The following is a 15,723-nucleotide window of genomic DNA, read 5'->3' on the forward strand; positions in this document are numbered from 1 at the left end:
GCATATCAGTTGGAAGCACAATATGTATAGTCTTGTAATCAAGCTGAATATGAAACCTTGATAATTGGTTTAGAATTGGCCATAGAATTCAGGATTATAAGCCTCCAGGTTTTTGGAGATTCCCAGTTAGTCATTAAACAAGTTTTGGGAGAGTTCAAATGTGTCAGTGGTGCTCTAGAAGAGTATTTAACTAAGGTCAAATGGTTAACTAGTTTCTTTGACCATATCACATTCACACATAGGTTTAGACTGGAGAATAAAAAGGCTAATGAGATGGCTCAAGTAGCTTCTGAACTAAAAATACATAAAGGAGATCCGGAAAGGGTGATTCGAATTCAGAAAAGAAACTTTTATGCACTTAAAAATAGGTGTAGGAATTTCCTACATATTCTCACTTTGGATGCAACAGAAGAAGGTTGGAGATTCCCTTTAATAAAGGACCTATCGAATCCCAGTGAAAAAAGTAGTAGGCAGGTGAGGTTTCAAGCCCTAAACTATGTTGTCATGGGAGATGATTTGGTCAGGAAGGTTCATGATGGTTTGAGTCTGCTTTGTATTGCTAAATTAGACCAAATAAAAGCTATGGCTGAAGCACATGAAGGAATTTGTGGGGCCCATCAAGCTGGTGATAAAATGAGATGGCTGAATAACAAGTATGGTTATTTTTGGCCATCCATTAGAAAAGATTGCATAATGTATGCAAAAGGATGTCAGAGTTGCCAGAAGCATGGCAATATTCAAAGGGTACCAGCTACCAGCCTACATTCAGTGGTTAAACCTTGGCCTTTTAGAGGATGGGCAATGGATTTAATTGGGCAAATTTTCCCAGCATCTTCTAAAGCACATTCTTACTTATTGGTAGCCACTGACAATTTCACTAAATAGGCAGAGGCAATACCTTTAAAAGTGGTGACATAGGTCCAAGTTATTGAGTTCTTGAAAAAAAATTTGATACATAGGTTTGGTTTACCTCAATCTATCACTGTCGATCAAGGTATAATGTTCAATGGGGATGAGATTAAAGAGTTTGCCAAAGAATACGGCATTCAAATATTAAACTCTTCACCATATTATGCCCAGGCAAATGGACAACCCGAGGTAACAAACAAAATTGTCAAAAATACTTTAGAGAAAATGATTGAAGACAATCCTAGAGATTGGCATAATCTCTTGTCAGAAGTGCTTTGGGCTTATAGAAATTTCAAAAGGAATAGTACAGGTACAACTCCATATGAGTTGGTTTATGGCCATGATGATGTATTACTTTTGGAAGTGACAGTGAGATCTAATTGACTGGCCATGCATTTGGATATTCCTATGGATGAATATTCAGAGGCACTGTTGATTGAGCTGCAAGATTTAGAAGGAAAAAGAATTGTGGCTTTTAATCATTTGGTGGCTCAGAAAAAGAAAGTTGAGAGAAGTTATAACAAGAAAGTTAAGAGTAAATTATTTTCTGATGGAGAATTAGTGTGGAAACCATTTTACCAGTTGGATTTAAAAGCCCAGAATATGGTAAATGGTCTCCAAATTGGGAAGGACCATTTAAAATACATAAGGTTCTTAGAGGAGGAGCCTATCATCTTGCTTCTTTAGAAGGTGAGCCATACAGGAGGATTATTAATGGCAAGTATTTAAAGAAGTATTAGCCGACCATGTGGGAATGCATGAGTTCATACACATGAAAATAAAGATATATGACAGAAAGAATAAAGTCAAAACAAATGTAATAAGTATTTTCATTAAACTTGTATCAAAAGTACAGAAGGACAAATAATGAAATTTTTTTACATTTGACCTAATCCCTTTGGAAATACATTGAGAGTCTGCTCCAAGCTTGAAGAGCAGCCTGATGCTTTAGCTTATTTTGCCTAAGTTTGGTTTGGGCTTGCTTGAAAGCTAATGGACCACTTTTTGCTTGAGCAAGAAGGTTTGGAATTTGCTGAGAAAGGTTGGCTTGCTCTTGTTTGATGGCAGCTTTCTAGGCTCTCATGTGGGCCAGTTGAGTTTCTAGCTGAGCTTCTTCTGTTGTAAGAGTGTTAAATTGAGCAACGAGGGATTGTGATCTAACAGATGCTTCAGTTAAAGCATGCACTAATTCCCTCACTTGCTCAGCTTGATTCTCAACAGTTTTTAGCTCAATCTGAAATTGATTGATAGCCATTAAATGCTGAGGAAGCTCTGAATGAAGGTTTGAAAGATTTGCACTTGGTCTGGATCAAAAAGTTAAGGCATCAGTGGTGCAATGGCTCCTAAGCAGTCAGTCAAAATTGTAGTTCGAGAGAGAGCCAAGACAGACCAAGTAAATTTAAAAATTGTTCAATAAGTTCTTGCTCTTCATTGGATAGTTGCTTCAATTTTTCTTCAACAGTCAAATTAGTAACCGTTTTTTGAACAGTAGAAATTCCCAAAAGTAAATCTTGAATGGAAGAAGAGGAGATAACTGCAGGCTGTAGTTATAAAAAAGTAAAGTTAACAAATGAAGAACAATGAATATGGAAAATGATATGAGAGATTATTACCTCTATGACAATATGAGGTGAGGCAAAAGTACCCAAGATCTCTTTTGAGAGACTTTGAGCTGGTGTAGTATGCACCCTCATGTCAACAATTAATGATGTTTGAAAAGGCATCTCAGTCTTGCATAAGAGAATGAAAGGGGATTGTTTTTAAACCGTATACATCTATACATATATATATATATATATAAGAATAAGGTGTATGGGTGAGAAAATGTTACCTGTGTTGGAAATGACTGAGTAATGGAAGTGATGATAATTGGTTGAGGAACTCTCATATCACTTGAGGTTGATTCATCATCTAAAATCTCAGTGTCAGCTCTATCAACTTCATTTAGAAGGTTGTCATCTGGCTCAAAAACATGCTCATGGGCAGGAGAACCTCTGTCGATAGGAGATGTGTGGCTATCAGAATTAGTAGGTAAGTCAATTGGAGCTTCTCTAACATGGTCTGAATTAACTGGATCTTCTTGAGCATGTTCAGGAATTGTTGATTCTTTTGGAGAAGAGGCCACACCAGGAAAAGTGATGACTTCATCAGTTCCATGTGGCACCCCTCTAAGAGGGAAGGCCATTAGGTCTCCTAAAGCCACTTCTTGGGGAATTTCAGACAAAATTTGAGCCAGTTTAGGAGCCAAGTTTCTTAAAATGGCTCTCCTTTGATCAATTTGTTCTTTCTCAAGGGGGTTTGGTTGAGACTCTGGCAATTCAGTTTGGCTTTCAGGAGGACAAACTTGTGCCTCAGCCAGTTCTTCATTCTCAGGAAGATGAGGAGATAGGTTGGTATGAGTTTCAGGTATATCTTCATGAGAAGAAGAAGATGTAGCCAAAGAAACAAGTTTTCTCTTTTTGTATGACTTAAGATATGTCTGAAAGAGAAAGAGGAAAATGTTAGACAAGCAAAATAGAATGTCATTATGTTTAAAATGATAACAAAATTGATAGATTGAGTAAGATTTATATCATTATGGGACGAGAAGATGAACTACTAGAAGAAGAAGAAGCTGGTACAACAGGAGCTTGTGAAGGAACTAGTTGTTCTTGCTTTCTTCTGGGTTTCGTTACAAGTGCTGCACCACTGGAAGAGGAAGAAGCTGGTGCAGTCGAAGATGGTAGAGGAACTGGTTCCTCTTGTCTTCTTTTAGATCTCCTCTCACATGTTGCACTACCTTCCGATATTGGTTGAGAAATACCACCTTTTGGTTGTGATTAAGATGCAAAGAATTTTTGAAGTTCTTCTTCTCTTGTCTAAACTCTTTGTTCAGTCTCCACACCTGGGTTGTAAGGTGTGAAACCTTCAGCATTAGTGGTGTTGAAGGGATTACCCTTATGCTTTCTTTTCTAGATAGTGGGAGTAGGCATTTCTATAGCCAAAGGAATGGCTTTGACTGGGGACTCAGCTGCATATATATAGAAAAGATATATCCTGTTATACACCCAAAAGAGAAATTTTAAACAAGAAATATAAAGTAAGAAGAAGATAGATGTTTACCAATGCTCATTGTCACTCATTTTTTGTTGTCAGGATGCACATTCCAGAGGCATATTTGAGCTTCTTTATTAAAGATTACTACACTCATAAGAAGCCACCAGTCTCTGAATCTTGTAGAGAGAAATGGTATGACTTTGCAGTAGTAGAAGTTGAATTGATCAAATAGTTCTTGATTGTGGGCTAGAAGGGCCTCCACATCTGTTTGATTTTTGAATTAAATTCTAGCTCCAACTTGCTCATGAATAGTGGGATGAAAATATGGGCAAGGAACAGTTTGATAGAGGCTTATTTGCCTAGCCCATTGACAGGGGTTATAGCTTTCAAAACTATAGTTAGAAATTCTGTTAGTTGAAAGGGACCCTCCCACTAAAATGTATCTTGGAGTAAGGATCTAAGCCTAAAAATGCTTTTGTTGTTGTCTCAACTCATCACCCAATACAGAAGGATCATCATGGACATAGGTGAGTCTAGATGAGGTGTAGTGAAGTTGGTGAAAAGGGATGAAAAGCTGAGGATCTCTGTCGATAGGTAGTTCATAAAGAAAAGTGAACACCTTAGTGAAAGAATTAGAGGTGATTGGTCTAAAGGAAATAAAAAATTCAGCATAGCTTTGGCATGTGGGGAGAAATGGAGTCTGAGTAGTAAGCCTAATTTTAGGAAAATAAGCATAAAACCAAGCTTGGAAAAGCCAGAAAGGACCACCACTATTATGATCAATTTCTTTATCCACTAAAGAAAAGAGACCTCTGTATAAGGTGCCTAGTAAAAAGAGGGCATGAGCCAATTCTGTACCCTCCTAAATGCAAGTGGCTAATGCTAGGTATTCTTTAGTGATTTTCAAACCAGGAATTGGGAAAGCCATAGTAAATAAAAAGCTGTTCTTTCCTTATCCGTGGGTTCAAGGCCAAATTTTTGGTACTTTGTTTGAAATTTCTCATAACTGAGGTCAGTGTCCAACTTAATAGGTGTTTTTGGGGTTAAAAGGGCACTGATATGTTGACCAGAAAAAGGGAGGCCAGTCAAATGGATAACATCAAGAATAGTAGGTGACATCATACCACATTTTAGAATGGGGGAATTACATGATGAAGACCAAAAACATGTAGCAGCACTAATGGCCCATTTGTCCATGTCTAGAGAGAAAGTTGATAACCTGATGACGTCGTAAATACCTAAAGCTCTGCAGGGATCACTGTCGTATATCATTATTCATTGGACCCATCGTTTCTAGTCTGGATTAGGTTTTTGCCATGTGCATAGAGGATTGGGGCTGGAATCCCAATGGTTCCATGACAGCTTTGCTTTGTTGAAGAGTAATGTTTCAGTGTCTGCAATAGGATAATACTGGGTAAGCTCATCAGGAATGATTAAATTGAAAGTAGGGCCCAATTCTCCTTCTATAGAATTGCCATGGCGTGGGATAATGCAGCTGTTAAAGATGTTTTGATACAGTAGCTGCTGAAAATCGATTGGAAAGCGTTGTACAATTGGTGACTCAGTCTGTTTCTTTCCTTTGACCTGACCTCGTTTGGGCGCCATTAGAGAGTGTGAGCAGAAGGGTTTTTCGAAGTCAGAGGGTTGAAGAAGCAAATAGCAGAGAAAGTGCAAATAACAGAGAAAGTTAGAGAATAGTGGAATGATGATTTGAATTCTGGCATTCAAATAGCTTGTAGTGGGCTTACTCGAAGTTCTGGGAAATTATGTTGGATTAATTTTTAGCATTTGGGCCTTATTACAAATTATGGATAAACAACCCAAATATTTAAATATCCAACTTTATTTCTTTTAAATAATCATTCAAGGCAAAAACTCCTTTTTGTCTTGAATGAGGAGGGCATTGTTGACACTAAAAATTATATATTCTCTGTCGATTATATGTAACAAATGTAGAGAATTGGTCCAGCGGATGCTTGGTTTAAAGACTACGAGTTTCCATAAGTTTACAAGTGAAAAGCGAGTAACTATGAAGCCTAGAATACAGAACAAGTGACAAAAAGGAAATAGTCAAAGAGATAGATGTGGCAGTTGCGGTTTTCCTATCGATTCGTCTAGTAATGAAGTGGAACGTGGCCAAACATGGCCCATGCATCAAGCCATAAAGTTAGCATGCAAGGCATATAGGATACATGTCATGTTTCCTAGAAGGAGAAAAGCTACAACAGAGAAACAGTTACTGGCAATTGTAGAGATCATGGGCATTGAAGTGGAAGTAACTGGCTATATGATGGGACACGTGGCAGCGAAGCAGCAGTGAAGTTTGAAGACCAGCAATATAAAAGCTGGGAATTCGAAGTTAGAAGGATCTTCAACAAATTTATAACCCTTATAGCATTAGGAGTAACTTAACTTAGTTAATTCTTACTTAGGAGTAGTCTATCTGTAGTTCAGTTTCTGTAACTAAGAACTCTCTGTCGATTGTCATGTACATTGAACTGGAAGTTTAATTGTACTGATTAAATTCCAAGTTTGTTTGTTCAACAATTGATTTTCAGTTTATTCCCTCTTGTTTCTTCGCATTACAGCCTCCAAAAAAGTCTTTGAATTTGTCAAGGCATAGAACGTTTAGACTACAATTGCTTGATTTGTTGTTGTTTGTAAAAGTTTGACTTTTCTGTCGAATCACCCCTGTCGATTTGGCCCAAACCAGATTTTTTGCTAACAACTTCCCAGCGCCACCTCCACCTCCTCTCCCTTCTTCTTCTTCATTTTCTTATTCCCCATTTGCCCAAAAATCCAAACTATATGGACAAAATAAAAACTGAGATTTTACATATAAAAGATTTAAAAATAACAAATTAAGTGAAAACGCTTCAAATATAAGACCAAGTAAAAACTCACAAAAAAAAAATACAAAAATATATTGTTATTTATCCATTAATCGAGTCGTACGAATGAGCAACAAAGAAGTAATAAGCCTAATTTAAATTGGATTGAATATATCTTCAACAACTATTCTAAAGGAGGAGAATAAGGATTTGCAATTTTTGTGTATTTTCAAACTTTTGACCTTTTAGCCCTGACAGTTCGGAATCTTTCTCTTTCTTAACGGCCTTGTATTAAAATTTCAATTGACTCTCTCTCTCTCTCTCTCACATTACATTTCTAGCCGTTAACACCCCACCCTTTCTCTCTCTGCAACTCTCTCTCTCCCTCTCTCTCACTCTCTCTCTGTATAGCATTGTATAGAAAGAACGGAACCCACTATCACACAACAAACAATCAGATGCCTCCGCCGAGCATTTCATCATTGACAGATGGGAATGGCAACGCCACCGAAGAACAACCCACAACTTCGTTTTCTTGTTCGCATTTTCTCGAGAACCAAACAGGGAATAATGTCTCCGCCCCCACCTCTGTTTCTGGTTCTCTGAAACGAAAGAGACCTCCCAGCATTGAAATCCCAAATGTCTTGCGCGAAATTAGTGCCGAAACCAAGCTCGAGCTCAGAGATTTCGCACCCCAAAACGACCAAGTCTGCTTCAGTGGGTCTGGAGTTGGGGTTTTCTCTGTTAAAGGCAAGAAAAAATTCATGGAAGATACCCACAAGATTGCTTCTTTCTCTCATGGAATTAAGGTATATCATTCATTCATATGTATTTAATTTATATATGGGTCTGAATTTGTGAATGTAAAAAGGTGATAAGGCTTTGGTTGGCTATGGGTTTAGATTGGTGCTTCATTTAATACATGGCATAGTAAGAAAAATGGAAATCTAATTTGAGGTTGGTGAGTTGTAAAATTATGGGGTGTTTCATTTCATACATGGTAGAGTAAGAAATTTTGAAATTTAATTTGAGGTTGGTGAGTAGTTGTTGAAATCTAGGCTTTTTGGTGAGTTGTAAAATTATGGGTTTACATAGGTGTTTCATTTCATACATGGAAGAGTTAGAAAAATGGAAATTTAATTTGAGGTTGTGAAATCTAGGGCTTTTTTGGGGTTTATGACGGACATGGAGGAAGGAAAGCCGCAGATTTTGTAGCTGATAATTTGCATGAAAATATTTTCAAAATGCTTGAGAATTGTACCGGGAATGCAGCGAAGGAGGAAGCTGTTAAAGCCGGATATCTTAAAACAGACCAGGAGTTCTTAAAACAGGTAATGGCAGTTTTGGCATTTTTAGTTCTCTTAATTTTAGTGTGAATTTGTCAAAGTGATAACACAATAAGCAACTGTATTTTTTTTTTGTTTTTTGTTTTTTGTTGTTGTGTTTATGTCAATGACAGTTTGCCAACCCTCTTGGGTGTTTACTCACATTTAATATAATTGGATTAAAATTTTGTATAAAATTTAAATATGGCTTTATATGACCAAGTTTTCTTGATTATTTATTTCTTTGGCAGCGAATTATTCATGACATAACATATTTTTCTTTGTGGGTTGTTCTGATTCTTAGTCTACGAAAACAGCATGATTTATAGTTTGAGAAAATCTGGATTATGTAGGTCTAACAACCAACAAATGATGTGTTGGCGGACTTAAAAATTTTGGGAGATCAAAAATGCTAATTTTTTATTTTATTTGTTTGTAAATACTCAAAATTGCCTAGGCTGATGAATTTTTTTGTGAAATTTGGGAGGGCTGAAGTATAATTATATAGATTTTGAGGTGGCTAAAATGGTAATCCTCTTTTAAATATTTAAAATTGCATGGGTCTAATCAAGATTTTATAAAATTTGGAGTGCCCTGGTTACCATTTCTCTTGTGTAAGCAGTAAGTCTATTCAGTTGCACAGAGCATACGGAGCTCACTTCTAACAATTCAATATATGAAAGAATTTGTCTTTATCAATTCACTTCGTGTAGGGCCAGAATTTTAAGAAGTTTGCACTTTTAAGAAGTCAAACATGATAAAAGTATTAGAAGCAACCTCATGTTGTCTCTATTCTAGATTAATACGCTTCTACTTGGTCCAACAAGTAGCCTTATGTGAATTTTGCAAGGTCTAAGTTTTATATGTAGTTGACATAAACATATACGGCACATAAAATATGAGGCATCACTGTCTCTGTGTCAGGCTTCAAGTCAAATATCCCAACCTATGCCATGTTTGATTTATGGATTATTTTGGGGGGATTGAATATTATGGAATATTGGATGGGGGATATTATTATGTACTATACGATTAGTTGTATTATATATGGTAAGGTGGAATAAAATGAAGGGATAATGGGGGTGGATTATTTCTAGCCGTTGAATGAGGAGGGAAGATAATCCAGAGGGAGGGGAAGGATGACTAATCCCATGATTAGTTTTTTTCAACCAAATTATGGACAAGGGGAGACATATGATATGGGTCACATGGAATATTGGCTCTGTTCCTCAAGGTGGGACTTTGCAAATGATATGTGTTTGATTGATGGTAAAACTCGACAAGGGGTGTACCTAAAATCTGTGAGATGAATTGAGTTTATATGCATTGAATAAATACTTAATCAAATGTTACGTCAACATTTCACTGGGTCGCTGGAACATTTGTTGGGCACATTGAGGATATGGGCATTTGAAGATATCATAGATCAATTTGGTAAAAAGAAAAAAGTGTAAGTTTCAAACAAATTTTGTTTTGTAGGTTCATAATAAATCCTCCTATTTAACAGAAGCCTTGAGTCTATTGGTTCCTCCTTCCTGTTTTTAGAAGTTTCCAATTCTTTATTGTCTCAATTCATGTACTCTTGTTTCGCAATATACTGATCTGAATTTGTCTTTGTTTCTACAAAAACCTCCGGTAGGTTGCTATACATTGTTTCTAATCAGTGGAAATAATTGCAGGGTTTAGGTAGTGGTGCCTGTTGTGTAACAGCCTTGATTGATGGTAATGAGATTGTAATTTCAAACTTGGGAGATTGCAGAGCTGTTCTTAGCAGAGGTGGGGTCGCTGAAGCCCTTACAAACGATCATAGAGCAGGGCAAGAGGATGAACGGAAAAGAATAGAGAATAAGGTGCTTAATGGTAGTACAGCCAAGCTTATTGGTATTATACATAGAGCTGAAAAATGAATTTGACGCGTCTTTTGATGTTGTGATGTAGGGAGGATATGTGGAGATTCACAGAGGAGCTTGGAGAGTTCATGGGGTGCTCTCAGTCTCTAGAAGCATTGGAGATGCTCACCTGAAGGATTGGGTACTGGCTGAGCCGGATACAAAGACTTTATGTTTTACTCCGGACATGGAATACCTTGTCTTAGCTTCTGATGGACTGTGGGAAGAGGTGAGAAAGAAGATCATTTACTTTCATGGCAATCTAATGTTAAACGAGTCGAGTTGAGCCGAGTTGTTTGCTTATTGAGCTCATTTATTGAGCTCGAGCTCGGCTCAGCTCATTAATAGTAATGAAACTCAAGCTCGGCTCGGCTCGATAAGATTTTTTTTAATATTATTTAATATATAAATAATGTATTTTTACTATTATTTATATATATTTATATATTATTTAATATATAAATAACATATTTATTATATAATTTAAATAAAGATAAACGAGCCGAGCTTATTCGAACTTGAGCTCGGCTCGTTTACTAAACGAGCCAAGCCAAGCCAAGCCGAGTTGAGCCCTTAACGAGCCGAGCCGAGCCTGTTCATGAACAGCTCGGTTCACTTGTAGCACACAACTCAAAAGCTTTGTCGTACATTTCTATTCACCTAAAATACATATCCTTCACCCCTTAGCTATTTACTTTGTTTATTTTTTCACTTGGCATGAATTGTTATCTCATAATTTTGATTCCCAAAAAACCACAGCAACATTATATTTTCCCCTTGTTTTTTTTATAGCTTAGCAGTTTTTGTAAGGATTAAAATGTAAAATCAATCTCCGTCCAACTTTGATGATCCATCCCATTCATTTTTTTAAGATCCTATGTGTAGATCATTCACGAAAAAAATTATATCGATTTGATAATCGTAACCACATGATATCATTATATTTCTTTTCAGAAAATAGACAACAAATATGATTTTGAAAATAGTGTTGTGGCTAAAACTCCACACCCAACAACTGCTAAACAATTTTCTAATTTAAACCTCCGAACAGTTTAGATGTACAACTGCAAATGCATAACGTTTGCAACCCCCGCTAGCGGCAATCTAATGTTATTTATAATAACAATTGTTAGATCTAGATTACTGAATAATTATCCTATTTGGCAATTATGGTCATATGGGTTTTTTTTCTCAAGTTGAATGCATTCCATACGATGCCATCTTTTTCCCAATTGATTGATTTCCTTTTCTTGCTGATTTTTCTGCGATAAGCGATTTATACACTTTTTGCACTTTTTACATGTACCTGAGGGTATCCATTTGGGTAGTCATTATCATTTTCCTTTTATTGCTCAATGGCTCTAACATGGGGTCCTGCTGCATGATATCCATACAGTTCATATATAACCAAGAGTAATTTGACTACAATGTGTTCTCTTGTTAACTTCAAATTAGCTATTTTGCTTAGGTTGGCAATCAAGAAGCGGTTGATATTGTGATGCGTTCGTGTCTGGTTGAAAAGAAAGGACTCATAGGTCATGATCGAGATGAAAACGATGATGGGTTTAGGTTCTTGAGTAATAGTCCTTCATCAATGTTACAAAGGGTTTCGCTGGTTAAGCAAAAGAAAAAGATGGGTCGTCCTTGCCCAAGCAAAAAGAAGACAGTTAACAGAAAAGAAAGCAAAAATGGCTTTGCTTGTGAAAATGAAAGTCCTCCTCCGTCAAAGACTCGGAGGATTTCATTCCAGATGAACATGAAGATTCATTCTCCAAATCAAGAGTACAAAAGCCATGACAAGAGATCGGCTTCTAGTGGACTTGCGGCAGCTTGTAATGAGCTCGCAAACCTTGCAGTCACTAGGGGTAGTTTGGATGACATAACTGTGATGATAATTGATCTGAATCATTTCAACTGAAGATTTCTTCTTTCTCAAGTGCGCATTCGTCCTGTACATACAATCCTGGCTTAAATGTCAGAATCTTAAACTGCTTTAGTACAATACATTATTCTTCTCTTTTTGCAATCTGGTTCGATAGAATAATGATGGTGTCTTTGATCTCCCTTAATTGATTCTTTTTATGTACTCTTTACTATGCTTTTTGCCTCCAATAATAATGAACAAGTTGTTTATAAACCTTCTTTTTATGACTTACGGTTTCGGGTTTAGGGCTATATACTTAAGTCTTGATTTTTTCACTTTTTTCACACACACAAAGTGATTTAATATATAGAGTTAGAAGATCCTCTGTTTATTGCAGAAATTTAATGTTGCCCATTCGACAACAAATACAAGAGATCAAACTGCTGGATTGATTTGAAGATTGTAGATGATTTTAACCTATGACTTCTCAAGTAGAAAATTAAGGTTTTAGTGATCATTGAAATATACTAGGTTTTACGCTTCAACATCTCAATTTATAGTTAGAACTCACTAAACTTGAAGTGAAGACATCTCTCCTCTCCCGCATTGGGAGGTTAATTTTAAACATCCAGATCTCTGATTTAAGATGTAAATTGTTGGCCTCTGTATATTTCATTAAACTTTGGTACCACAACCTAGGATTCCACAAGCATTCTTGGCAATTATTGTCACTGTATTTCTCCTCAACTATTCAGTAATCAAATAGTTGGAAGGGACTTCAACATGAAGATACAAAAGCATCCACATCCACATCACACAATTCCAAAAGTTTTCAAATTTTATCTTGTTGTCTTCTACCCCACCCACATGCTCTCATGCCTGGAGTGACCACTCTCTCTCTCTCTCTCTCTCTTCACATACAAGGTGAAAGGCCATCAAAATATATATAGATTGAAAAAACTATTTTCAATTTTTATGAAATATTTGAATAACTATCAAAAGAGATGTAATTGGAATTCTAATGAGTTTTGTATGAAAATGGAAATAGATGAAAGTTTTACCATGTGAGAAATGTGGTGGTATGCCATGTGGGTTAAACCACATGGTCTGATGAATAGTGGTGCATAATAAAGGTTTTATCACCTATAAATAGGTGAGTTTGCATGGTAATGAATATATATAGAAAAATTGTTTATTACATGTATGATCTTTTATTTCTTCTTCCATTGTGGCTCGTCCTTCTTTATTTTCTTTAGTTTTATAATAGTGGAACAAATATTGCAAAACATTTCAAAAGGGTTTTGTTTCCTTTTTCTCCTTGCTTTCACAAAGGTAATTTAGTGGAGGTGAAACCAACCGCAAAAGTTTAACCACTTTGGATAAGGAAAGGTGAGTTTGTTAGAAACAGAAAGGAAAAAAAAGGTAAAAGTGCTTACATAGATGGCTTGTAGATAATTGAATATATATTATAATATAGTATCTCTTCCCTCATTGTGATTCCTCTGCCTTTAATTTTCAAACAGCCAGTTTGGAAACTTGGTATTTTTCTCTTAATTATAATATGCTGCCAAAAGAACCTCTGGCAGCATCAGCATCTATGGCCAAATCTTGTGGGTAAGATCTCTCATGCTCAATTGTAAGATCTCCTGTATGCAAATTTTTTTGTACCCTTATTAGTTAGATACTGGTTGATCTCCATTGTTATATATACTGATCTGTTCTTGGACATCGTATGAAGAATGATGCATCACCCGATTGGAGTTCCAGCTTGCTTTTCCTCAGGTGAGAGATCAGACAATGATTCTGTTCCTGTTATGAGAATAGGCCAGAATTTACTAATGTCTGTTTATCATATAAAGATAGGTAGCCAGTGCCAGGCGATAACAGTCACTTGGTACAAGAATTTCTTACTTCATGGGTTATCTGTCTCTGTTGACCATTACTGCTGCAAGGTTGAGCTCAAGCCATGGTTTTTCTGGAGGAAAGAAGGCTCAAAGCGTTTTGTTGTCAATGGTAAGTCTGTTGATGTGGTTTGGGACCTCAAGGCTGCAAAATTCGATGGCGAAACCGAGCCCCAATCAAATTACTATGTTGCCATTTTATGTGATCAAGAGGTCGTTTTGCTTCTTGGTGATCTAAAAAAGGATGCATTCAGGAGGACGGGTTGTAGGCCATCTCTTGTCGACCCCATCTTAGTTTCAACGAAAGAGCATATATTTGGTAAGAAGAAATTCTCAACAAGAGCTAAATTTCATGAAAATGAAGCGTTTCATGAGGTTTCAATCGAATGCTACGGTTTTGTTGCCAATAATGGCTCGATAGGTGAGCTTGATCCGGTCATGGAGATTAGGATAGATGGGAATGTCGTCGTGCGAGTGAAGCACCTTCAATGGAAGTTCAGAGGTAATGAGTCAATCTATGTTGACAAAGCTAGACTAGAGGTGTGTTGGGATGTCCATAACTGGTTTTTTAGTCCTGGATTAAAGCATGCACTTTTCATATTCAAGCCAACACCATCATCTACTTCTCTATCATCAGCTTTGTCGACACCATTACCCCCTTTGTCATCATCATTGTCATCAACACTGTTGGCATCGACTCAGGCAGGAGAGGAGTACAATTCAGGTAAGTCATCGGGTTTTTGCTTGTTTCTCTATGCTTGGAAGGTTGATTGAATTAAGATGAAATGTTGGCTAAATATCATCATCATCAAACATTGTCATACACTTGATCATCACCAAAGAATTGAAACAGAAGATGGATAATTTTGAGAGAGAGAGAGAGAGAGAGATGGCACATGGGAGTGGTTGGGCATAAAGAAAGAGTTGGAGGTTAGTTACAGCTGGAACATATTAAAGCATGATTAGAGACAGGACAGATTGGATAACTCAATAATTCTCCAATCTCCCATCCCCATCTAGACCCATGACAGTGTTTTCTTGCATATTGTAACATCTATATGCATATATAGCTAGTGATATACTTTTTTCTATATATATACTATGTATTTGTCAAATAGACTGGAGAATTTTGGCATGGGTTTGCAAAGACAGCTGATGCTTAGGAGAGAGAATGCAGTGAATGGTGAGAAAGCATGCACATATTGCAAATAAAATTGACTAGTTTTGTTGTTGTAACTGTGTTTTTTTTTTTTTTCCTTTTTCTACAAGTGCTTCCATGATTGGATTTGCAATAGATATAGAGTAATTTAATGTACTTTGTTCTATGAATTTGAATGAGTTCATTCTATTATTATTTTTTCTATTTCATTCTCAATTTATTAATTTTATCTATTTAGTCTCTAAAGTTTCTAATTTTAGTTCATATGTTAAACCTAGAGACAATTCATCCAAATGAGTAACGGTAGAACTAAGTAATTTATATTTGGATAACACAAGTCATACAATTAAACACACATTTTCCTATTCACACCATAGTCGACAACTAACTATTCACCTTACAACCAAACATCTATCTTCTCTCATTAAGAAAATAAATTAATTTTTGTTATACTGTAAAAAAATTTCAAAATGATATTTATGCCCATCAAATTAGATTTCAACGATTAATAATATAAACATCAATCTCCAATTGAACCGTATTAACTAGAATAAAAAAATTCTAAAGATGAAATTGATAGTTTAGAGATAAAATAAAAACAACCAGAATTGAAGGGATAGAAGTGAAATTAACTTTTCTTTTCACTGAAAATTTGACTAGATCAAAACACAATCAAAAAATGAATGAGGCACCTAGATGACTTCACTAGAGCACTTGTCCCAAGCGAATAATTGCACCAAATTATAAAATAAATAAAAAAGAAAAGGAAAAGAGAACGTTGGCGTTGGCCCTACTCCAAAATGCTTATC

The 15,723-nt window shown here is 36.2% G+C and overlaps 1 protein-coding gene and 1 pseudogene across 2 annotated transcripts; both read left to right on the plus strand.

Moving 5' to 3' along the window:
- Positions 1-999: 999 nt before the first annotated feature.
- On the plus strand, positions 1,000-1,596 carry LOC145800877 (uncharacterized). The gene is made up of 2 exons (XM_082890631.1): positions 1,000-1,219; positions 1,334-1,596. Exons 1-2 carry the CDS (start codon positions 1,000-1,002, stop codon positions 1,594-1,596), a joined length of 483 nt encoding a protein of 160 aa, XP_082746757.1.
- Positions 1,597-7,092: 5,496 nt separating this feature from the next.
- LOC114295745 (uncharacterized) lies at positions 7,093-14,673 on the plus strand (annotated as a pseudogene). The gene is made up of 6 exons (XR_014342948.1): positions 7,093-7,585; positions 7,937-8,107; positions 9,781-9,951; positions 10,040-10,219; positions 11,459-11,936; positions 13,616-14,673. The product of XR_014342948.1 is annotated as an uncharacterized LOC114295745 (transcript).
- Positions 14,674-15,723: the final 1,050 nt, after the last annotated feature.

Source organism: Camellia sinensis, chromosome 10 (assembly GCF_055761805.1).
Source record: "Camellia sinensis isolate YWXY chromosome 10, ASM5576180v1, whole genome shotgun sequence".
NCBI classification, from domain to species: domain Eukaryota; kingdom Viridiplantae; phylum Streptophyta; class Magnoliopsida; order Ericales; family Theaceae; genus Camellia; species Camellia sinensis.